We start from the raw sequence: 26,479 nt of genomic DNA, 5'->3' as shown, positions 1-26,479 counted from the left end.
GCCCCAACTTTGGCCCCAAACTAGATTTTCTGTTTTGGCAATGGTTCGGTATACATTTGCTTTGATATTAACCCCGTGCACAGTCCACTCATACGGTAGTATGATGTAGATATTTCCAGCCGCTGTCCAAGTGTCTCCTATCCCCTGTATTGTGTACCCCTCCTCTTACACTGCAGATACATTGCAGGCACACACAGCACAGATCAATGTCTCCCATTCATCAGCTGAAATCCCATAATTGGGTGATTTAATAATACATTTCTAAAAGCTTTGCCTCTTGTCAGGAAATGATTTTCATTTAACAAGCCATCAGTTCACCGAGTGTTTTTTATGCCTAATTGATGACTGACACATATTCAGACTGAGCCCAAAATCTAATCATTCGCCTTCCTTTCTGTTTTAATAAATTGCTCATTGTAACAGTTTTAATTTCCTTCAGAAGCCGAGCACGGTCATGACAAGGTTGTCACATGCTCCGGGTAACAATCGCTGCCATATCCTCAGGTCAGCCGATGACTAATTTCTATAATAGAGGCAACGAGTAAAAAAAGGAATAGAATAGTTCATTTAATGAAGAAAAATTCAGATGACGTCCAAATGTAGGTTATTTGTGATATGGTTAAGATATGCAGCTTATTACAAGTATATTAGGTGATATCCATAGGACTAAGGCTGGGTTTACCTCTGTTCATTGGAGACTTTGTTGCAGAACCAGCTGAAAATTTTCTGCGCACGGCTTTTCTCTCTGACAGGTTTTGGAATGGCAAATATCCGACGAATACTTGGCGATCTCCATTATAGTCAATGAGGTCCGCCATTGTCCATGTGTAAACAGCAGTCCGGCTTTCCATCATTCCATTCCCCTGGTGGACCTGAACGATGGAGAACACAATGCTAGTGTGAACCTAGCGCAACTTCTCACTACATTTGGCCATTACATTAGGTGTATGGGATCGACCTTACCTTGTAAGACCTCTTTTAGGCCCCATGTACACGACTGAGTGTGCCTTCCAAGGAGGGGTTCAATACTCGGTTCCATGGAATATGGAGCATGCTCGATCCATTTTTCTATGCTTTATGGTGGTCATTTTTGCAAATCTGGAAGCAGAGCTATCTTGATACCCAAGTCATCGATTTGGTCAACCCAAAGAGGCGAATGGGTCTGTAAAAACCCCAAAAAAACCCTGCATGGATCTCTTTACCACACAGTGGAGTCTCAGCTTGGTGGTGTGAATAGAGCGTTAGTAAACTGGAACCAGCTCTTGTACTCCTTGCTGCAGACATCTATTCCCTGGTGTACGGGATGTTAAGTCTAGTCATGGATAAAGCAGAGCTTAACTAGACTATATACTAATCTGTAATAATACCGCTACATTATATATTTACCGCACAGTGTAGAGTGACAGTCCACCGAGAACGAAGCAGATAATCCGCAATAATAACATTTGCAGACTGGAAACGTTTACCTAGCTAAAGTAATGGCCATATAATCCCATCCTAGGCCTGAAGTCACCCTGACACGCAAGGCCTCAATGTGCACTTGCAGTGTGGTTTATTCTATTGCCTTCGCTACTACATTGGGGTTTCTCAGTTGTAGTTTAATTGACCCAGTAGTAATATTCCTAAAAAATTTTCAGCAGGGAGGCCACCACTTACCACACGACATAGTAAGCTATAGCATGCCTTAGTGATCAGATATTGTACATTGTAAGGAATCCCTCCCTAAAAAGCCGGGTTCACATGGAGTATTCTGGCTCGTCATTTGGTACGTAGACGCCGCGGGTGGATTTGCGGGTCGTATACGCTCCCATTGTTTTCAATGGGAGCCGGTACCGTACACGCGGCGCTATTTTGCAGCTGTGATTTTGCGGCGGCTGCAAAATAGCGCCGCGTGTACGGTACCGGCTCCCATTGAAAACAATGGGAGCGTATACAGCCCGCAAATTCTCCCGCAGCGTCTACGTACCAAATGACAAGCCAGAATACTCCGTGTGAACCCGGCCTAAGGGAACATATACTATGCTGAGTTGTAAGGCCTAGTTCACACGGGCAGCCACGTTAGAATAGGACCAAAATACACCTGCTGTGACTGTCGCAGCTTCCGACAGTTGCGGATTCCTGCTCTGGAGTAGGCCCAAATGAATGGGCCTAACTGCGGCCTTTGCCTGAAGAAAGGGCAGCTCGCTTCTTTTTTCCGTGAGCGGCAACATGCCTCTCACAGAAAAAATTAAGCTAGCGGTCTACATAGACCTCTGTTGTGAGGGGGCGGATTATGACGTGGATTCAGCGCCAAAATCTGCCCCCTCTTGCCCCACATGAACAGGGCCTTATACAGAATCTGTAACCTACTATGGGCCTCTGATTTTATTTGAAGGCAGGCGGTCTTTTTCTATAATTATATGGAAACTTCCATTACATGTCATATATTGAAGGTTTTCCCCCTAGAATTAGAACACCCCTATACAACATCGAAGCACACACCTTTGCCACATGTATGAGTCCTTATTGCAACTTTAACAACAATCTTTAAAAAAAATGTAAATCTGAATTTATGGGATTTTTTTCGGGGAACTGCTAGGCCATTCCCCTGGCTAGCCTAAGTTGAAGGCTTGAGCATCGCTGGGTTGAGATCTGCATCGGGGTCGCCATTTGGATACAAAATGATCAAACAAAAAAGTCCTGCAACTCAATGGGGTCTAAGTTGGGCTGCGTTCCCTCGCAGCATAAACCCCACAGCAAAAACTGCGGCATTTTACGGTCCCGACAAAGAGGATGGGATTTGAGCGAATCCCATCCACACATTGCAGAAAAATACCCGCTTTGGAAATGCTGCAATTTCGAAAAGCGTTGCTTTTCACAGCGTGTAAATAGAACCTACAGAAATACTGTCGTTTTCCCTATAAGTATAATCGAAGTAGAAAGTCCGCAGATACGCTTACGCTGCATTTATTTCCGCAGCCTTATCCTTACATAGGAAACCTGCGTCAGTTCCTGACTGGTGTAGATGTTCATTCTGGTCCTGAATTATTAAGAGACCGGCGTTAGCACCAGTTGCGGACTTCATTAAGGCTGGTAAACAGAACACCAATCTTAATCATTTTCCCCCTGTGTGTACGAACAGCCGAAAAGGCTTTTACAGAATCCATGACAAATCTGTTTTAGAGCAGATTCCAAGTTCCCTCTGAAGTATTGCCAAGTTTTAATTAGGTTCCAGTAATATACAGAACTATCATATGAGTCTTAGGCTTGCGGAAAAACTGCCTTTCCTGATGCAGATTTTGCTGCAGTTTTTTGAGTGGATTGAACAGAATGGAGAAGTATAAGAGCTTCCTATATACAGTTCATATCCCATTCCTCTTGGCTTTGGATATAAAACTTGCAGCAAAATCTGAAACAAAAAAGCAGCTTTTCCGCAATGTGGGGCCTCTGCCTTAAAGGTAGTTTCAAAACTGTTGACAGTGCTATATTGGTACCTAGGAGCACTCATATAGGTTGTAAGACAGAGGAACCCATGCTATAATCCCCCTTGTGCGTGACCTGTGGTAGCTCTAGTACTCTTCTTAAAAACAGAGAGGTCCAGTTAGGGAGCATTAAAGGGAGTCTGTCACCAGCAAACCAGTCAGCCTTACAGGTAGATAGGTTAGGGTTACCTGGGTCATACACTGTGTACCACTTGTGAATCGTTGCCTCTGTTGCCAAAATATTGCCATTTATCTAAATATGCACAGGAGCTCTTTGGAAGAAAGAGGGGGTTGTCATTGAAGTGCTCAAATCCCGGTGGAGATCCAAGGGTCATGCATTGAGATAGTCAGGACCTATAAGTACCTGGGTGTGCTCCTCAATAATAAATTGGACTGGGCCGACCACATGGATGTGCTGCACAGAAAGGGCCACAGCAGGCTCTACCTGCTCAGGAGGCTGAGGGCCTTCGGAGTCCAGGGGCCACTTCTTAGGGCCTTTTTCAACTCTGTGGTTGCTTCAGCCATCTTCTTCGGTGTGGCCTGCTGGGGGTTCAGTATATCAACCAGGGACAGAAATAGACTTGACAGGCTGATCAGAAGGGCCAGCTCTGTCCTGGGGAGCCCCCTGGACCCAGTACAGGTGGTGGGTGACAGAAGGATACGGTCCATGGTGACCTCCATGTAGGAGAATAAATCCCACCCCATGTATGAGACCTTGACGGCACTTAGAAGCACTGTAAGTGACCGTCTGCTTCACCCCAAGTGTCAGACGGAGTGCTATCAGAGGTCCTTCCTCCCAACCGTGATCAGGCTGTATAATCTACATCAGCCCAAGCAAGGAGAGAGAGCTAAATGATCCTGAAGTCTTCTTTCTTTTTTTTCGTCTTTAGCTGCTTTTGAATCCTAGTATTTTTTGGTAGCCTATGTGTCTCCTACTGTAATATATTACTGTGTATTATCCTGTATCTGTAAATTATCCATACTGCTGTAACACACTGAAATTTCCCCATGGTGGGACTATTAAAGGATTATCTTATCTTATCGCTCCAAAGAGGTGAACAGCAATACCCCCATTACTCCTAAGAACTCATTTATTTATGACAGAATGGCGATCTCTAGACAACTGAAGCGCCAATTCACAAGGAGAAAACACTATTTGATTTAGGTGACCTTAACCTATCTATTGGGGAGGGTGATTTTCTTGGGTCTGCTGACAGGCTCCCTTTAACTCTGTTTTCCCTGAACAAAGCATGAATCCAATAATACAGCTATTTATGGAAATTTACCATACAAAATGGTGAACGCTGGATCCTAGAGGGACCTCCTCAGCACAAGTCCATAAAGAAGAGTATAGGGGATCGATACAAGGTTTATGGAAAACCAGATAGTTATGAGGTCATGTTAACCAGCACAAGAAAGGGTCCCCTTGTAATGTTTACCTAGGGCCCCGCCACCTCTGCTTATAGGAAGCTTGAGATACTTTGACCTAGATATCCACACTGCTTCTGCTGACATTCATGAGGTGGGAGACAAATTACTCGTATAGCTTATCAATGTGCGTCTGAGCTGATGTGCGGGTCACGGTAAGTGGCAAGGATACAAATCAATAAAGGCAAGCACAAACTAGACGGTAGGTTTGTTAAGGAAACGTTAATGAGATTCTGAGAATATCATGTACTGCATGTCCGTAATCGCCCAAGAAGTCTAAACACGAGCTGACATTACTAATACTAGCTGCCTTATTTTAATACACGGCAAGCAGATCTTATATATAACCAGACAGTGACAATTTCCACAGTATAAATTGTTCACAGTTAGTCTGACAAGTGGCTCAAGTTGTGACTCAAGATGTGATTACAAGGCTAGAAAGACGGCCAGATACATAAGGTCTGCAAAAACAAATTCTAATAAACCAAACATCATAGTTGGTAAGGAAAGCCTTGGGGCCCATATAGACCTAAATCTGGGGCCCACTGTTCCCGTATAATTCAGTGATAAGTGATAAGAATAGTATAACATTATGCAAATTATTTTTATTATTGAAGAAATTAAACTTAAATTTACAGGTGGTTGCCTAAATTATATAAAAAAATATTAATGGTAATATGAATATTAATCATATAAATTCATATTATATATATATATATATATATATATATATATATATATTTATAATATATATATATATATATATATATATATATATATATATATATATATATATATATTTGCAGTTCTGGACAGGTGTCTGCTCTGGATTAATGTACCCAATCAGACCTGTAGAATTTGGCACTTCTGAACCCTGCAATTGGTTGCAAACCACTGTCTGCCAATAAGCCGAGACCTCGTGGATCAGTAGAATGACCAATGTTTCTGACCCAGATAGTACACAAAACCCTGTTGTCAGTTGCCTTGTGAGCTGTATATAGAGACTGTTCCTGTAACTACTTGCTTGCAAATGTGTTTAGAGACTGTGCCTATCACTACTGAGAACTGCCAGGATCTGTGCCTCTATTGTGAAATGTAACTGCCAAGTATTGCCTGATATTGAGTAAACCTCAGTTCAATTACTGTAAGATCTCTGCCTGTTCAGGTCACTGCGCCACCCTCTGCTCGCGTGCTGCGGCGCAGGAGGCGTGTGCAGTTTGGTTCTTGGCTTAGAGTTCTTGGTCGCACTGTGTGAACACAGCTGTAGTTCTGTGATTGAATTTGCACCACACCTGTCTTCTGCCCTTGGTTGCCTCTGTTCATTACGTGTTAATTCGTGTGATTGACAGCCTGCCTTCCTGTCAACTCCAGGGCCGGGTTCTTCCTCCCCTATTATATCTTGGCTCTCAATCACACTAGTGCTTGCTATTGCCTTGTGCATACTTGCTCCTTACTGTCACTATCCTTGCTTGCATTCTAATCCTTGACCTTTGGATTTCCTCACTGACTATTCTTTGGACTCCGATTTGGCACTGCATCGCTCGACTGTTAATGACCCTTGGCTAGCTGACCTCTTTTTGTTGTTGTCCGTCTTGTCTCCGTTTTGTGTTCACGTATACAGGAAGGGACCCTCTTCGTGATTGCTGCCTATTACATAGGATAGGGCCTGGCAATAGTAAGGGACAGTTGGGGGCTTCAGCTTAGGTCTCACTGTCTCTTGTGTCCCGTCCCAGGGTTCAAACAGTTACTGGGGAATTGCTGTCCTAGCAATTCCCTAACAACTATATTATCTCTATCTCCATCTCATCCTGTGCACCCTGCACAAGGTCAATGGTCATAAGCCACACCACAAAAACTGACCGTCTCACATGCATATATAATGCAGTCGGATCATACAATATATAATCACACAGAATAAATCAACTTTTGCAACCATAATCTAAAAAGTTATATTTATAGCCCACATTTAGAACTGAATCCCATCAATGGGAACAAGTTTGAAAGAAAGTTTTACTTCTTGAGGAACCAGTAAGTTTGAACCCTCTGCTTGTTTCCATCCCATTTTTTGGCAAACCACAAATATAGCCATAAAGGTCTCAAGATCCCTGGCCAGGAACATCATGTAGTTTGTATCTGTACTTAACCCCCACAAATGATAATTTTCAGGAACTTTTTTTCAATTAGCTCCAGAGATTCGTCCATCCCTGCAATGTATGTGAATGTGAAGTGATGCAGGATAATTCAATCTCCTAAAACATCTCACTAATTGTCTTGTAGAAGCCTGAAGAGTATGACATGTTTATTTCAATTTCCAGTTATCGCTTTATAAACAATGCGAGCAGCCATGCATGCACTGTACAGTATAGTAAAAGTGACATCTCTCAGATTCGCTTCTCTTACGTTGATAGATGAAAACATGAATGTGATGCGGCAAACGTACCATTGCGCTATAGAGACGTTGTATGGAAAGGAAAATTGTTGTAAACCATATCAAAAATGAGAATTTTCTATATCTTCTACTAGAGGCATTGGTAAATCTGGATTTAACTCGCCACCAAAAATACCACCAAACTCCTGGATATTGACTGTTGTCCAGCGATGCAAACTGTAAATGAGACCTCCATTTGGTACTGTATATATGCAGGGTCTTGATGGACAGTCTGTTCTCTAGCTGCATAAGCCATATGTGATGTCCTATCAGTTTTTCTGCTTCTAATAGCCTCATTACGGCTGCAGCACAATTTACATTTCTTTCTGAGGCAGGGAGTTTGTACAATACAGAGCAGTCATCTATTATAAATACTACTGGCTTACTTTCATGTCATTCTGCCAGGAGTAACTGTAAAATAGCAGAAAAAAGTGAACATAAAATAGGTTATCCAGAGACAACGGACTGCAAATCCAGGTTATGATGCAGCTAAAACATCCCTGACACAGAAAAAAAGAAATCTAAGCACAATCGGGACATCAGCTTGCTGTCTATGACTAACATCCCACCAGCAGTATCACAAGCAGCTAGTCAGAAGTTGACAGATATACATAGACTCTCCTTAGAGTCCTTGTGAGCAGTGAGCTGTGGCAGGTTTCTCTCAGAACAGTGTAAAGACAGGAACAGGTGTGTGGAAACATGTAGAGGCTATGAAGAGAGATCTACCCCTCCCGACATCACTTTCCGTGTTCCATCTTGAGTCTGCTGGTTTCTAAAGACAGAATTTTAGTAACAGGGAGTGAACAGCAAATGAGGAGGGAGAAATATAGTGGCAGAAACTGTAGAGAGGATTTTGAGGCAGAAAACAGCAACTTTTTAATATAAAGTACATTATATTTTGGTCCAGAATTGCATGATTGAGTCAGTGTGACAAGTTTTCTGAAAAATTTGCAGTGATCTCTGCTTTAATTTTAATTGGTGATTAATTAAAAATTATCATAAACAGAAAAGCAGGCAGCAGGGGAGGCCTAAAAAAGCCCCGATGCTTATCTGTTTCCTTCCTTCTGCTGTATACAGAATGGCTGAAATGGTGACATCACGTTGACTGGACCCCTGGAGTTTCTACTACTTAAAGTGATGATAGGCTGCAGCGGTCCCATCAATGTGATGACACCATTTCAGCTGCTCTGTATACAAAGTGGCGGGGACATAGAAGAGATTCGGATAAGTATGAATGCATTTTTAATTTAAAATTCTCCCTTGGTGCCTGCATTTAATTTTATCATCTCGGGCAACCTATTTAACATTTATAAATATAAAAAACTTTAGCGGCCTGCAGCTGCCACTAGAGGAAAGTTAGAAGCCGCGTGAATACTGAATAAAAAAAAAACTGCATGCAGTAAGCTATCCCTACAAGTGGCTTCTTCAAACCTATATTGTATCACATAAAGGGATTGTCAAAGAGTAGGGAAAAAGAATCTGACTTGGCCTGGTTGATCATTTTCATCTAAAATTGCTTGCTTGGCTATTTTCATAACTCCCATAGAAGTGAATGGAAACAGTTGCGCATGCGCGGCCACCACTCCACTCACCTCACTAGAGCGAATGGGGTAGGGAGACCTACTTTTCTGGAGATAGGTGGGCGTCCCTCACCTGTGGGAATGCCACTCTTCTCCACTGTACTTGTTGGACATACAGAGTGCACCAAACAATATGTCATTAACTATAAGACACATACTTAACTATTGCTGACACTTAATCCCTTTCTTTGTATTTCAGCCTCCGGGGAGAAAATGTCCCTGAAAGCCGCTACAAGCAACATCACCAACAAAAATGATCCCAAGTCCCTGAATTCTAGAGTCTTCATTGGCAACCTAAACACAGCAGTGGTGAAGAAGAGTGACGTCGAGTCCATTTTCTCAAAATATGGGCGTGTTGTTGGATGCTCGGTGCATAAAGGATATGCTTTTGTACAGTACTTGAATGAGAGGCATGCTCGGGGCGCGGTTCTTGGGGAAAATGGACGAGTACTGGCTGGTCAGACGCTAGGTATGTATAACCTGGCCTAGCCAATGAGTGGAACAGTCGGTTATTGATGTTCTGTTCCTTATATACTTATGTACAGTACCCCATTTACTAGGTATTTACTGAGTGTAAACTAATTGCCTACTCTATATACTACTCTACTCTACATACTATCATGTGTAAGGACCAGTGGCATAACTACCGTGGTAGCAGTGGTAGCGGTTGCCACAGGGCCCGGGACATTAGGGGGCCCAGTGACAGCTGCTACCGCTGCGTTTTTTTCTTTTTTCTTAACAGGCTGTTACCCGCTGGAGTTACTCCAGCCAGTAATGGGCCCTATTTACTTACCGATCCTGGCTGGTAATGAAATGGAAAAAATGAAATGGAAAAAAAATTCATTTGTGCCATCGTCCATTGTGTCGGCCATTGTTCTGATCAGTGGGGGTTTGAGCAGTCGGACCCTTATTGATCTGCAAATTGGATAGGGGATCATTTGCTTTGGTGGGAAAACCTATGTAACTAGACTATACAAGGCCCCATGTACAAAAGTAATATAACACGAGCTGCAAATTGTAGAACCCATAATACAACACCCATAGACTTCTATGTGGCCCTTCCATACTTATGCATGCCTCATACTGAGGCTCTTTCTTTCAGGTTAAAATATGGCAAAATAGTCAGTTCACGTTGCCTTTTTTCCATTATCCATAGAAGTGAATGGGCTTCTTTGACCAATACAATGGATACACAACACAAGCAGACCACGTCTATATCCACATCTGAGCATCTGCTCAAGTATTCTATACAGTATATGTCATGCCAGGTTACATTCTGGAGCACGGGGGTTACCTATTTGGATGCCACATGGGATTAAACATCTTACCACACCACAGAGTCTATGTGCTATACTCCATGAGCAGACATCTTCCCACAACAGGAAGGTCCACAGTGTTGTCTAAAGTAGAGCAGGGGAATGAAAGGTTTAGCAAATGTCCCTCAATGTGTATACAACAACACTGTCCTCCAGATACAAGTGACATATAATGTGCGAACAGCTAAGGTCACTTTGTAAATATGAAATAAGTGGATGTGAACATGTTTTTCTTCTTTATGCTTGGAGGGTTTCACACCTCCAGGATTTCTCAGTGCCTCTAAGAGGTCTTCACTTGTAGAGAATTTTCCCAGCTTCCCGAACCGTACATTAGTGTTAACTAAACATTCGGCAGACGCCGGGATTCTTGTTTTTTTATGGTTAGACAACGTAACCAAAGTTTAGCTTTGTTAATACTCTATGCCATTGGTAATGGTTGCTGAAGGCAACAAGGACGTTTCTTCCATGAGAAGCTTTTGACATGTGAGGCCCATTATGTCTTTATTATTGCCATTACGAGACGAGTAACACTCTGGTCTACCTTGGTGATGACTGATCTTCGTAAAGAATTGAGAAATACTTTAGAACTAATATTTCTCTATGAAGGTAAAGATTTATGGAAATGTCTAGGACGTGGTCAAGGTAGACCAGCCTGACATTAAATGCAGACAATAAGTTCTTAAGGACAAATTAAGGAGATTTTGGAGCAGCAAGAATGCAAGATTGTCAACGTCATATGTCAAGATAATCTGTGGTGCTGAGATAATGCCGGTATATAATGTTTGACTTTTTCATTTGTTCGGTTTGGATAAAATATTATTCTGATCTTCTTGGTCAAAGCAATGTCATATAATTTTTCTTAAGTCCTCTTTGGACAAATTTAGCTAAATGATTGTAGTTAATATTGCTCGGACACTTCATGGTAGATTACGTCCATCATAATCATTGTGTAGTAGATCAAAGGGTCTACCTAGGACAAGATACACTTTACATGAATTGAAGCCAGTCCAAATATTCTGAAGTCTGGAGAACAGTCTTAGAATTCAAGTACTGCTCCATTCTCTTCTCCTCTGGCCTACCATGTCCAAATGAGTCCACTGTCAAGATAGCGTGGGAGGGGGCAACACGGTGGCTCAGTGGTTAGAATTGCAGCCTTGCAGCACTGGAGTCCCGGGTTCAAACCCTGCCAGGAACAACATCTTCAAGGAGTTTGTATGTTCTCTCACGTGGTTGCGTGGATTTCCTCCCATTCTACAAAGACATACTGATAAGAAAAAAATATGTACGTTGTGATCCCTATATGGGGCTCATAATCTAAATTTAAAAAAATAGATAGCATGGGGAAAAATGCAGCAAAGTAAGACCTGGTTCACATCTGCACAAGGTTTCTGTTCAGGGGGTCCCCCCCAAATGGAAACCCAATCAGCCTAAAAAAGTGGTTACCTTAGGAAACCTGAAGACCCCATCGACTCTAATGGGGTTTGTGTGGTTTCTATTCGGTTTCTGTGAACCAACCCTGAGAATAGAAGTGTTAATAGCTTATTTTTGTCTAAATCCCACCAGTATTTGGTGTCACTGCCAGGAAGAGTCCTGGAGGCACAGGCTTAGCTATTAGGGGTGCAGTGATAGAAGCCACTCCAAAGATTCCTTTGCCACCTAAATTATAGCACTATACTAAATGTCACAATGTAGATCGGGGTCCTGTTACAGATTCTGGATTGGGGCTCAGGGGATTCAAGTTACATCTCGGCCTGAAAGTGATGATATGACACTCGCAGTGCCCTGATCTCCTCAATCATTCAGTCTGTCTTAGATTACAAAACATGGATGCTTCTGGATCATTATTATTCCAAATTGCCAAGTATATAAGCAGTGATGTTTTTAAAATGAGGGCTGAAAAAGAGGGCACCTTCTGAGCTATGTTGACACGGGTCATGTGGTGGCTAGATGACTAGGTCTTTTATGGTGTTCCAAGTGTGCAGTGCTTGGTACAGTACAACAGGTTCATGGGCATCCAAGTAAGTGGGGAGCGAAGGCTATGTTCACTGGTTATGGGGTTCTTGTGTAGCAATAGACCCATGCTGACTCTGTTCTACCACTAAAAAAGCTTACAATGGGTACATGAACATCAGATCAAAACCGTGCCGAATAAGGTGGCCTGGTCTAATAAATCACATTTTCATTTACATCATACGGATAGCCTGGTATAAGTGCAATGATTGCTTGGGGACAAGATGGCAGGATATGATACTGATATGAAGCAAGTCAGCAAGGTCCAGCAATGTTCTACTGGGAAACTTGTCACGCTGGCATTCATGTACATATACAATATTGCTGTAGACCAAGAATACCACTATATTCTAATGGCAGTGAGTGGTATCTTTCATCAAGATAATGTGCCTTGCTACCCTGCACTTAGGACTGCTTGGAGGAACACAGCAAAGAGGTCTTGGTCTCCAAATTCTCCAGATATCATTCCGATTGAGCCTTTGTGGGAATGACAGGTGTGACCCATAAAGTCTGCAGCTTACAGGACTTAAAGGATCTGCTGCTAACTTCTTGGTGCCAGATACAAAGATCTTGCGGAGAACATGCTTTGATGGGTCAGAGCTATTTTGATAGCACAAGGGTGACCTACACCTTATGACCATTGTAAATCTTGACGTGACTTGAAGTGGTTCCCATCTCTATTCTATGTGATAAATCACCGCCTTCTCTGTGTGCCATGCTGAATCTTTTACTGCTCTGTCTTGCTAGACAATTACTGCCCCAAGTCGGCCGTCTAGACCGCAGATATCAATTAAACCTATTGTACTGTAGTGAGGAGTAGACTTCAGAACTGCTGATCTTCTCATCATGAAGGGCACAATACAAGAGTAGACTAGTGAACTTTCAGAAATGAAGGCGCCACCATTATTATATTTCACAAAAACACGAGTCAATGCATTCTTGGAGATGACTTTTAAGAAGTCTTAGTCAAGTGACTGTAATATTTGCATTTACTTCTTAACATTACCCTTAGGTCTTCATTAGAAGGTCCTTTGTATTAGATTAATAAAACTCATCGTATTCCAGATCTCTTTCATAATTGGAGCCTAAAGACCCTCCATATTTTCCTCCTTTCATCTGCTCGGCACCTTATATCCTCTCTCCGATTTCCGTGCACATTTCGCAGCTGTTATGGAAGGCCTACAGATTATGGATCCTCTAGCAAATATTATAAAACGACACTGACACCGTGACTTGGTGGTTGTGGACAGAGCAGTAAATCTTCCGAATGACTCCTCAGGATGTTTTAAATCTGTCTCTGCGAGGCAATGCAGGATCCTCCACTCCATGATATGCTTGCCCTCCCTGGCCTGGCAGTGCCTGGTATAATATACGGCGGGTTCTCCTGGGGCTGGCACACACAGCCATGCTCACATTACTTGCTGTAGAGCTGGTTGTCAGCTTCATGCCATGATTTGCGGGGTAGCGGCTGGAGCAAGCAGCAACTCATACATCAGAGAGGCCATGGCAAGGTCAGCAGTGGAGACATGATCATGAGAACAGAAGACGGAGTATTTATAACATTACGCAATGAATGTCAATGCGCGTGGAGCAACCGGCAATCAAGAGAGACGTCTTTTAATGGTGCTGAAAGTGACTTATTCGTGAAGGACCATTTCTTTGTGCCCTTCTTTAAAAAACGAAATGCCGCATGGCTCCTATCCAGCTGATTTAAGCAATGTGACATTTATGGCTGTCTACCAATGAGCAGTCACGTGGGTTAGTTCTCACGTCCTTTGTAATACTCAATATCTTTTATGTGTCAAAAAAGATAGCCAGATAATATTATAAGATTCATATTTAGATAACCAGAAAAAGTATCATTGACAGAGGTCTCCATAGAATTCAGGATGCAAGACTGGGCATAGTATATGGTGGGGCTGTTTCTGTGGAAATAGAAGAAAATATTCTAATGTCTATGGGAATTGCAAGAAGATCAATTCCCCAGTAGCTTCTGGTGAACCTTTGGAGGAGGAGCACATAAAAACATGAGCCCTTAGCTGAACAGAAGACAGAAAACAACTGGGCGATAGTCCCTTCTTAGACATAAGTGATGACAAAGATCGTAGAGAACACAAACAACAACAAACGGGAGGTCAGCTAGCCAAGGGGTCAGTATCAGTAGAGCAGCGCAGTACAGAATCAAAATCTGAGAGAATAGTCAAAAGTAAAGCCAGAGGTCAGGAATATGTAAAGATATAACAAACAGTAAAGAGCAAATAGCCAGTGTGCACAAGGCAATAGTAAGTGCCAAGGTGATCGTGAGCAAACAATAAATAGGAAGAAGAACCTGCCCCAGGCTTGATAGGAAGATAGGCTGTCAATCACACAGCTAAGGTTAGTCTTACACGGCCGTATTCAATGTACGATCTGCAAGTTGCTGATCAGCAACATAGGCTCCGCAGATGTCCGTGTCCTGCCGCACTCACCCATAGAGTTCTATGGGCAAGTCCGTGTAGTTCCGTCCTATAAATTGAGGACCACGGTTGCGGCCCGGCCACACTACGGACCATTTGCGGACATTACAGTCGTGTAAGACCAGCCTTAGGTGAATATTAACTATTAGAGGAGCAGAGGGAAACCAAGGTGAATGATATGGGTGTGGTGGAATATCAATTATGCAGGTGAGGGAATAGGAAATTGTGTTCAGACAATACAAGAAGAACCCGAAGCAAGGAATCACAGCCGGACATGCCTCCTGCGCCGCAGCATGCGGCCGGAGGATAGCGTCGAAGCCTGGATGGGCAAGGATGTTACATAATGCTTCCTCATTTCATTTCCTCATCTCCGATTCTGTCTCATATTATACTTACACCTGTGAAATATATAAAGAAATCATCTCTATATGTCCTAAGAGATCCTCTATATAGTCCTGCAACTGTTTGTAAGACAACTGGCTGGAGCAGGAACCTCCTTGTTGTGCCCTGTTTTCAAGACAAAAATATCGTTAAATGGGATATCCCGGAATTGAAAACATGGCTGCTTTCTTCTTCTAGTGGACACATGGCAATTCCACAGCCCCGTTCCCTGGTTTCTAAGGTTAACTGCTTATTAATGCATTCGGTATCCGGAGCGGACTCCCCAAACAGAATACCGAACACAGATGTGAACCAGGCCATAGATGGAGTAGATCAGCAGACTAACATCTTTGTTCTCGGCAGGATTACTACAAGACTGAGGGCAACTATATTTATCGTTTACCTGTAGCAGTCATTTTAGGGTTTAAGGATGTGTGAGGCCAGGGCCCAACGTGGCATAAATACTGCAGTTTGGTTGTAGCGGAAACGCCACAGAAAAAAATGCAACGTTTTACAGTCCCTGCGTAGTGGATGGGATTCTAGTGCACTATGCAAAAAAATGTGCAGCAGACACAATGCGATTGCAGTTTTGGAAATTTCTGCATATCAATTGAACCTACGGAAATGCCAGCGGTTTCTCTATAGGTATAACTGAAGTACAAAGGCTTTCTCTGCGGAGTTTCTTTGAAAAGCGCTGCGGGAAAAAACGCGATGCTTCTTTGCTGCGGGCTGCTACGTGAGGCCTTAGCCTAAGGCCGGGTTCACACAGAGTATTCTGGCTCGTCATTTGGTACGTTGACTCTGGCGCTATTTTGCGGCCGCTGCAAAATAGCGCCGCGTGTACGGTACTGGTTCCCATTGAAAACAATGGGAGCGTATACGGCCCGCAAATCCTCCCGCGGCGTCTACGTACCAAATGACGAGCCAGAATACTCCGTGTGAACCCGGCCTAAGAGTTCAGAGATCTGGGGTTTGTCTAGTGTGCGCAGGGTTGTGGCGCCCGTCTATGTCAGGCTCTATAATTAGGACCCAGGCTCATGGATGTGACAGCGACATTTCGTCTATGGCCATTATAGAGTCCTCAAAGAGGTTGGCGGCTTAGATGCAGTTTATTTTTGCAGATGAATACAACAGAAAGTGACTCCTGACATGTTATATTATATGCTGTGTGTACAGGAATATTCTATCCTACAAGCACTGCTTACTAGAAAGCCTCCGTACATTGCCTTACAGGCCTCGTGCAGACGGCTGTGTCATGGGGCTGAGCCATTAGATTGAGTTATTGTGTCAATGAATAGAACGTTCTTATCAGCTTCAATTCCCAGACTTTCCGCTCTCTTTCTTAAAATTACCTTTCAGTATTAAGACTTTCAGTTCGGGGCCGGCATTTATACACTGGAGTATCCAGCAAGACGCTGGATACTTCCATGCTGCACACCTGTCTAGATTCATTCTGGATTGGAGCTTCCGTTAGTCTCATCATTGTAGATTCCTCCTTATAGGCTAAGGCCCCATGGGACGATACGCTGTGGGAAAAACCGCGGCGGGAACGCATTGTGGTTCTTCCCGCAGCGCTTTGAACAAAAAGTTCACTGACTTTCTGTTACAATTATATCTACGGGGAAGCCGCCAGCGTTTCCGTAGAGCAAATTGACATGCTGCAATTTCCAAAACCGCACCGGTTTTGAAAATTGCAGCGTGTCCGCGTTGCAGTTTTAAACGCAAAGTGGGCATGGGATTCGCATGAATCCTATCCACTTTGCAGTTGATGTATAACGCAGCGCTTTTTCCCGCGGTGTTTCCGTCAAGGGCAAATCGCGGCATTTCCGACCCATTGGGCCCCGGCCATAAAGTCAGATATTTAGCCGTATCTTTAGTCCAATATCTCCTCCTGATAAGACGCAGGGTAGCTCACTGCTTAGTACTGCTATCTTACAGCTCTGGGGTCCTGAGTTTGTATCCAGCCAAGGGTAAATTGTACGGCGTTAGTATGTTCTTCCCATGTTTGCATGGATTTACTCCGGCCATTTCTGTTTCCTTCCATATCAAGTGAGTTTGGAGTTTAGATTGTGAGCCCCAATGGACGGTGACAGTTACAGAATAGTTGGTGCTATACAGTATAAATGAATACATTGATGGATTTCAACCAATCCTAAATTATGGGAAAAAAAACCTATGTTATAATATTACCATGCAATAAGTAAGAAGGTGTTATATTGTCTGCTGCCAGAGGGAGAAGGAGACCAACTCTGACCACAGCCCGCCCACAGGTTAGCAGCAGCACCAAAACTGAATAAAAGGGTATTCATTTATGGTACAAACACTGCAAAAACTGTTATTAACAGCATTTCAGGAGTATTAAAATAAAAATTACTCATGGAATAGCCCCTGTAATAAATTCTACTATGTTAAGAGGGTTTTCTGGGCTACAGATAGGTCACTAAAATCAGATCTGTGGGGTCTGATAGCTGACAACCCCACTGGTCAACTACTGACAGCAGGTGATACAGAGACAATGGAGCAGGCAGCAGAGAGCGCTAAGCTGAGTACCTGAGGTTAAGTCACCATAACACAGAGAACACTGCTGTCTGCTTCCTGCTCCGTTCGCTGTGTACCAACAGGGCTGGTTGGTGGAGGTGCTGGGCATTTAATTAAGTCGTCAAACTTTTTTAGCCTGGAAAACCTCTTTGATCCACTCCCTATGAATTGTTCCTAGCAGCTTCTAACATTGTTGTCCTCGGCTGGACCTTTGGGGCCTGTTTGTCTATGCGGAGGTTCTACCTGTAGACTGGTGGCGGGCTAGCTCATTACTGCACAGAAGCTAATACCACAGGCCTTCAGCGGTTTCACCAGGGTAATTCATTAAAGGGAATTCTCTGTAGACCATTAAGATGTAAACCAACGACGCTGGAATATCTTGTTTTATGAAAATGAAAAAGCGAGGAAACGCTGACATTGTCAGATAAGGGGTTTTATGTGAGTAAATTAAATCATAAGCAATAAAGCTCCTGGAACACTCAATGTATCGCAACTTTCTCTACAGATATCAACATGGCTGGGGAGCCCAAGCCCAACAGACCCAAAGGACTGAAACGCGCCACTGCTGCCCTGTACAGGTAAGAGATTAGCGCAGACACCAATGAATAATTCCTGTTATCTCCATTTTTTTTAAGTCCTTCAAACTGTAACGTCAATGACATATAAAAAATACATTGTGCAAAACTGTGCTCCATCCATTTAACTCCCAGGAAGGATAGATACAGTGTAGTGCAGTATTATATGTGTATTACAAAGGGGGCATGGCTATTGGCACCACCTAGTGGCACAGCAGTATATCACAGACATCTGTCTCATCACCATCTCCAATTTCAAAGGGAGGGGTGAAGTTGTTTTATCCTTTGTGTTACCTAGTGATTTTAGTAATGTGGGAGGAGATGTGAAAACTTGCCATAAATAGGACAACGTCTGACATAGCTAATGAATGAGCGCGACTGAGGGTGAAGGACGATTCCTTTTACATTCAATTCAATTAAAGAAACACTAAATCTAGAGACAGGGGCATATGTAGGATTTTCTGGGGAGGGGTGGTTGCAAGGGGCAGACTCTCTCCATACACTAATATTACTCTTCTAAGTGCCCAAACACAGTATAATGCCTCCTCAGTGGCCCCACACGGTATAATGCTCTGCTATATCCCCCACGGTATAATGCTCTGCTATATCCCCCACACGGTAAAATACTCCAGCTTAACCCCATCCTTCAGCGTGTCATACCCCATCTCAGGACCAACACATTATAATACCCCAGCTCAGGCCCCACACAATATAATACCCCCAACTCCCTACACAATATAATGTTTCCAGTTCCCATGCAGTACAATGCTCCCTGCCCCCACACAGTATAATGCCCCCAGCCCTAAGACAGTATAATGCCCCATCTCAGGACCCACACAGTATAATGCCCCAGCCTGCACTCAGTATACCACCAGTCACTACAAAGTGTAATGTCCATAGTTCCCACACAGTATAATACTCCAGCTCAGCCCCACACAGTATAAGGCCGGGTTCACACGATGTCTTTTGGCACATAATGTGCCACGTAGACGCCGCGGGAGCTTTTGCGGGCCGTATACGCTCCCATCGTTTTCAATGGGAGCCGGTACCTTATACGGGGCGCTATTTTGCGGCCGCCGCAAAATCACGGCCGCAAAATAGCGCCGCATATACGGTACCGGCTCCCATTGAAAACAATGGGAGCGTATACGGCCCGCAAAAGCTCCCGCGGCGTCTACGTGGCACATTAAGTGCCAAAAGACATTGTGTGAACCTGGCCTAATACTCCAGATCAGCCACCATATAGTATTATGCCCGATCTCAGGACCCACACAGTATAATGCACCCAATCCCCACATAGTATAATACTCCAGCTCAGCCCCCATATAGTATAATGCCCCAGCTCGCACTCAGTATACCACCAGTCACCACAACGTGTAATGTCCATAGTTCCCACACAGTATAATGCACCCAATCCCCACACAGTATAATACTCCAGCTCAGCCCCCATATAGTATAATACTCCAGCTCAGCCCCCATATAGTATAATGCCCCTAGCCCGCATTCAGTATAATACCAGCAGTCACTGCAAAGTATAAATTCAATTCACAAATAGTAAAATGCCCCACCCTCCGCACACAGTAATATCCTCTAGCTCAGCCCCACACAGTATAATACTCCAGCTCAGCCCCCATATAGTATAATGCCCTTAGCCCACATTCAGTATAATACCATCAGTCCCTTCAAAGTGTAAATTCAATTCACAAATAGTAAAATGCCCCCCCTCCCCACACAGTATTATCCTCTAGCTCAGCCCCACACAGCATAATGACCCCAGCACCCACACAATATAATGCTCCAAGCCTCCAGACAGGACAGGGCCCAGGAAATTGGTGTTGAGTCTCTTTCTCCATACTCACCACTTCCTTCTCTGTTCCTGGTGCCGACACACACTATGTCAAAGCAAAGCTGGCACACAGCCGGAGCGAGGAGTCCTAGGAACAGTAATTACTAAGAACCGTACTCACCACTGACTCCCCAGGCCCTTCTAGTAGACAATAAGCACTTCCATCAATAGTGAAGGAAACTCTCATTGGTTACTGATGGGGCCCTAGAGCCAAGGACTGATGGGGCCCTAGAGCCAAGGAGCCGCCAATCTTTATCATTATTCAGAATGGTGACTGGCCGAGGTCAGAAAGGGGACAGTTTTAACTGGAAAACTGCCCCCTATGTACACCCCTGCCTATAGGTAAGATATAGTCTCCCCCGCTGTTTGCTAGCAATTTCAGAATAATCCTGATACCGTCTTGTAGAAATCCTGCAGAGAACACAAGGGTTAATCTCCTGAAGATCAGTCCCATGACCTAGAGAGGACGGGACTTGTCCTGCTGCAGACAAGACAGATTGGGAAGTCCTGCTCCCGCCCCAGCCAGTTGTCTTCTAGGGAGGATATGGCAGAGCATCTGGGAAACCCACAGAAAATTAGTTTATATATGTATCAGATTTTAATATAATATTAGATAAATTAGGAACAAGTAGGTTGCGCACTGGGATATTTGTATTATTTTTATTAGATTTTTGGTGTTTAGTGTCCCATTAATGGATGTGGGCTGCAATACCATAACTAGCCTACGGACAGGGGTGGCACTGTTCCTGGAAGAAAAGTAGCCTTATTTTTCTAATCCTAGATAACTCCTATAAGCCTAGTACAATAATATGAAAATCCTGTATCACATATTCCATGAGAACAGATGTACAGTACATTGTGTTCATCTCAGCTTATAGGTGTGATTTCCACCGGGATTTTTTTGCTCATTTATTTTTCCTTTATTGATTTTTTTTTTTTTTTTTTTTTTTTGGATTTAAAAGATTTGGATTTTGAAAAAAAAGCATAATATCAGAATTTTTCTAACTGAAATTTACAATTGTCACATACTGAGATATTTAGCTCTAAAAATCGGTGTTCCCATAATGATGACCAATTCGTAGACAATTGATAGTTAAAAACATTTTCACGGATATAAATAATTAAAAATCTTACAGAGTTCTTGAAATTTTCTCTAACCCTCTTACGCTAGGTTCACACCCGTGTTTGGGAAACCAATCTACTTAAAAAGCGGGTACCCGTGGACCCCATAAACTATAATGGGGTTGACTGGGTTTCCACCCTATTACTGCCCAAAAAATGCGGAGAGAAGAGTCCTGCTTGTAAGATTATTAGAAAAAATATTTAAAATTCCGGCGTGAACACATCGCGGTTCTTCCCGCAGCGCTTTGAACAGAAAGTTCACCGAGTTTTCCTCCGCGGACTTTCTGTTACCATTATATCTATGGTGAAGCCGCCGGCGTTTCCGTAGATATAATTGACATGCTGCGATTTTCAAAAAGCGATTTTACCAGCAGCATTTCTGGCACAGGCAAATCACGGTGTGTCCGGACCGTGGGGCCCCGGCCTAAATTGGCTTAAAACATAGTGTAGAATGCTCTTAAGGCTCCTAGGAACACTCATACTCACCTTCCATTACCTCGCATTGTCCGGTGCTCTTCTGTAACATCATCTGCCCAAGGGTCACGACTGAGGCCTATGATTGGGCCACCAGAAGTCACTTGGGCACGCTGAGTGTCATGACGTCATGATGCTCAGCATGTGAAGGTCACCGCTAAGCCCCAATCAAAGGTCTTAACATTGAACCCGGGCCGATGACATCATAGAAGAGCCCTGGACGCTACGAGATAATGGAAGTTGAGTGAGTTGTTTTTTTTTTTTATGTAGATTGTGAGCCCCCTATAGAGATCACAATGTACATTTTTCCCCCCTATCAGTATGTCTCTGTAGAATGGGAGGAAATCCATCTCCACCCCAGAGTATAACATGGCGGCCATTTATGTTCACCCAAGCCAAACCTCTGAACAATATGAACTATTTGGGGCGATACCAGGTTTGTTACGAGCCGATTCCCTCATCTCTAATCATCAGTATATGATCTGTGGGGGTCCGACTCTTAGACCCTGCATAAATCCGCTGTTCCTGCAACCTCCAAGTACCAGAAGCTGTTGCTATAGAAAGGGAGTGTGTGCAGGGTGCACATATTTGGGTAATCGGAGCAGAGCCAAAGTCTTGTCCACTGTATGGTGGGGGTTCTGGGTAACTACAGCTCCATTCCTATTACTTATATAGGAGCAACCTACCCATATTCTGGTGCATGGAGGATGCTGGAACAGCTGATTTGTGTGGTTTCTGGGTGACGGACCCCCACAGATGAGAAATTGATGACCATTTTGTGTGTTGGGGTCCCTTAAAGATCTGGAGCTCCAATAAGGAGTCCTTGCATTGTTACTTGTGCATTACCATTGTTGAGAACCACAGACTCAGAGCCTTGAAATCCCTTACTAGAAATATCTGAGAGGCCTATATGCACAGGGCTGACATTTCCCTCTGGCAGTAAAAGGGTTATCACGCCACAATTATCTTTTAAAACCAATTAGAAAGGCTGAAAGTATAAAAGAAATCGGTAGCGGTTTTGCAGTAATTTCAGAGGCAATTAAAATAATTATTGGATTTCTCGTATTAAGGATTTATCGGGGCCTTGGTACAAAAAAAAAATCTAAACCCAATCCCATTAAGTTGTAAAGTCTTGCCGCTTTGAGCGTAAATTACAGATGACTTCAAAAGAGAATTGGTTAAACAGCATCATTACAGTAACCTACATCTCGCCGAGCGGAGGACAGGGATCAAATAGGGTCTTGTGACAGGAGTGTAATGCATAGCGTTTAATATGTGGTTCATACGGACTGGGCAAAGACCACATTACAGTGTCCCCAATGTGAAAAAGTGGAAAAATATTTTCCATAAGCAATAGAGATGAGCGAACACTAAAATGTTCGAGGTTCGAAATTCGATTCGAACAGCCGCTCACTGTTCGAGTGTTCGAATGGGTTTCGAACCCCATTATAGCCTATGGGGAACATAAACTCGTTAAGGGGGAAACCCAAATTCGTGTCTGGAGGGTCACCAAGTCCACTATGACACCCCAGGAAATGATACCAACACCCTGGAATGACACTGGGACAGCAGGGGAAGCATGTCTGGGGGCATAAAAGTCACTTTATTTCATGGAAATCCCTGTCAGTTTGCGATTTTCGCAAGCTAACTTTTCCCCATAGAAATGCATTGGCCAGTGCTGATTGGCCAGAGTACGGAACTCGACCAATCAGCGCTGGCTCTGCTGGAGGAGGCGGAGTCTAAGATCGCTCCAAACCAGTCTCCATTCAGGTCCGACCTTAGACTCCGCCTCCTCCGGCAGAGCCAGCACTGATTGGCCGAAGGCTGGCCAATGCATTCCTATGCGAATGCAGAGACTTAGCAGTGCTGAGTCAGTTTTGCTCAACTACACATCTGATGCACACTCGGCACTGCTACATCAGATGTAGCAATCTGATGTAGCAGAGCCGAGGGTGCACTAGAACCCCTGTGCAAACTCAGTTCACGCTAATAGAATGCATTGGCCAGCGCTGATTGGCCAATGCATTCTATTAGCCCGATGAAGTAGAGCTGAATGTGTGTGCTAAGCACACACATTCAGCTCTACTTCATCGGGCTAATAGAATGCATTGGCCAGCGCTGATTGGCCAGAGTACGGAACTCGACCAATCAGCGCTGGCTCTGCTGGAGGAGGCAGAGTCTAAGATCGCTCCACACCAGTCTCCATTCAGGTCCGACCTTAGACTCCGCCTCCTCCAGCAGAGCCAGCGCTGATTGGCCGAATTCCGTACTCTGGCCAATCAGCACTGGCTAATGCATTGTATTGGCGTGATGAAGCAGTGCTGAATGTGTGTGCTTAGCACACACATTCAGCTCTACTTCATCGGGCTAATAGAATGCATTGGCCAATCAGCGCTGGCCAATGCATTCTATTAGCTTGATGAAGCAGAGTGTGCACAAGGGTTCAAGCGCACCCTCGGCTCTGATGTAGCAGAGCCGAGGGTGCACAAGGGTTCAAGTGCACCCTCGGCTCTCCTACATCAGAGCCGAGGGTGCGCTTGAACCCTTGTGCAGCCTCGGCTCTGCTACATCAGAGCCGAGGGTGCGCTTGAACCCTTGTGCACACTCTGCTTCATCAAGCTAATAGAATGCATTGGCCAGCGCTGATTGGCCAATGCATTCTATTAGCCCGATGAAGTAGAGCTGAATGTGTGTGCTAAGCACACACATTCAGCACTGCTTCATCACGCCAATACAATGCATTAGCCAGTGCTGATTGGCCAGAGTACGGAATTCGGCCAATCAGCGCTGGCTCTGCTGGAGGAGGCGGAGTCTAAGGTCGGACCTGAATGGAGACTGGTGTGGAGCGATCTTAGACTCCGCCTCCTCCAGCAGAGCCAGCGCTGATTGGTCGAGTTCCGTACTCTGGCCAATCAGCGCTGGCCAATGCATCCCTATGGGAAAAAGTTTATCTCACAAAAATCACAATTACACACCCGATAGAGCCCCAAAAAGTTATTTTTAATAACATTCCCCCCTAAATAAAGGTTATCCCTAGCTATCCCTGCCTGTACAGCTATCCCTGTCTCATAGTCACAAAGTTCACATTCTCATATGACCCGGATTTGAAATCCACTATTCGTCTAAAATGGAGGTCACCTGATTTCGGCAGCCAATGACTTTTTCCAATTTTTTTCAATGCCCCCGGTGTCGTAGTTCCTGTCCCACCTCCCCTGCGCTGTTATTGGTGCAAAAAAGGCGCCAGGGAAGGTGGGAGGGGAATCGAATTTTGGCGCACTTTACCACGCGGTGTTCGATTCGATTCGAACATGGCGAACACCCTGATATCCGATCGAACATGTGTTCGATAGAACACTGTTCGCTCATCTCTAATAAGCAACAATTTCTTAGATTAGACACATTATTAATAGGTCCTCATGCACATAGCAGTGCGGCAGTACACGGGAGTTCTATAGGAGGGTGCTCGTGTGCTGCCATATAGTGCTACATATGATACATTTCAGAGATACTCTCCTCTAGTGTGATTTTTTAAACAAAAAATATTTTTGATATACACATATTATACACTGAGTGGCCAAAAGTCATGGGAAGGTACCGGATGCACCGTTAATAGCGGGTCGCCCCTCCTCGAGCCCTGATAACTGCAGCAAGACGACAAGGCATGGACTCCACGAGGTGTTGGAAGAGTTCTGGAGGGATATTGATCCACGCAGTCCACAATTGGTCCTGTGTAGTTGGTGCTGGGTCGATGGAGCGGACTGGTATCCATAGCATCCCATAAATGCTCTATGGGGTTGTGGTCGGGCGAGCGGGCAGGCCAATCGAGGGTCGTGAGGTCACTGGTGTGTTCATTAAGCCAGTCCGGTGCCACCAACGAGCAATGACATGTTGCATTGTCCCGTTGGTACACAGCATCCCTATCAGGGAACTCCAACACCAGAAAGAGGTGCAGATGGTCTGTCATAAGCTGCACGTATCGAGCACTGGTTTATTGATCCCTGCACCCGGACAATAGGGCTCAATGGTGACCATGAGAATACAGTCCAGACCATGACTGTGCCACCTCCCGCATGGATATGTCCCTGTTGACATGTAGGATCCATGGCTTCATGGGTCATACGCCACCCTCTCACACGCCCATCGGCTCTGTACAACTGGAACCATGATTCATCAGACCATGCTACATGCCGCCACTGTTCCATGGTCCAATGACGATGGTCGCAGGCCCATGCCAGTCTTCGAGCTCTGTGTTGTGGTATCAGCAAAGGGACACGGGTCGAGTGTCAACTATTGAAGCCTATGCGGTTCAGTTCTCAGCATACAGTCCTGGTAGAAATGTGGTCCTGCAGCCCCACATTCAAATCGGCGGCAATTTGTCCAGCAGTAGACCGTCAAGAGCCCCGTACGACTCTGTGGAGGTGATGTGACATCCGTTCATCGAACACTCATGGTCGACAGGTACGCCGGTTTATACAGGTGCCAACATTGTCTCGGCGATATTGCAGGTCCACCCAAGACACTGTTGACCTCGGAAACCCAAATCTCTAGGCAATCTCCAAAATGCTATGCCCCATGCGTCTTGCACTGATTATCATCCCACGTTCAAAGTCACTTAACTCGTGACGTGCTACCATGTACACAAGACACCTGTCTGCATCAGATTGCGTCACACTGTTTGAGCGTCATATCCGATACAACCGGCACTGGGACACGCCTTCCCATGACTTTTGACCACTGAGTAAAAATATATATATATATATATATATATATATATATATATATTTGACATTATAGGCAAGCAGATATACAGTATGGATCTGATACACTTTCATGGGTGCTGTACGACGGCTATGTACAGCCCATA

General features: G+C 44.2%; 1 protein-coding gene across 3 annotated transcripts in view; it reads left to right on the top strand.

Moving 5' to 3' along the window:
- Nucleotides 1–26,479, top strand: part of RALY (RALY heterogeneous nuclear ribonucleoprotein) — a 164,264-nt gene that overhangs the window by 124,363 nt on the left and 13,422 nt on the right. The window contains exons 1-3 of one of the 3 annotated variants that reach the window (XM_075277573.1): nt 471–504; nt 9,097–9,366; nt 18,104–18,176. In XM_075277573.1, the coding sequence (XP_075133674.1) occupies nt 471–504; nt 9,097–9,366; nt 18,104–18,176 (377 nt within the window). Of the gene's footprint in view, nt 1–470; nt 505–9,096; nt 9,367–18,103; nt 18,177–26,479 lie in introns of those variants that run through there. The other 2 variants (XM_075277574.1, XM_075277575.1) reach the window with 2 other exon arrangements.

Source organism: Leptodactylus fuscus, chromosome 6 (assembly GCF_031893055.1).
Source record: "Leptodactylus fuscus isolate aLepFus1 chromosome 6, aLepFus1.hap2, whole genome shotgun sequence".
Taxonomy (NCBI): domain Eukaryota; kingdom Metazoa; phylum Chordata; class Amphibia; order Anura; family Leptodactylidae; genus Leptodactylus; species Leptodactylus fuscus.
The sequence above is the reverse complement of the archived record's forward strand: the minus strand, read 5'-3'. Positions and strand labels throughout refer to the sequence as shown.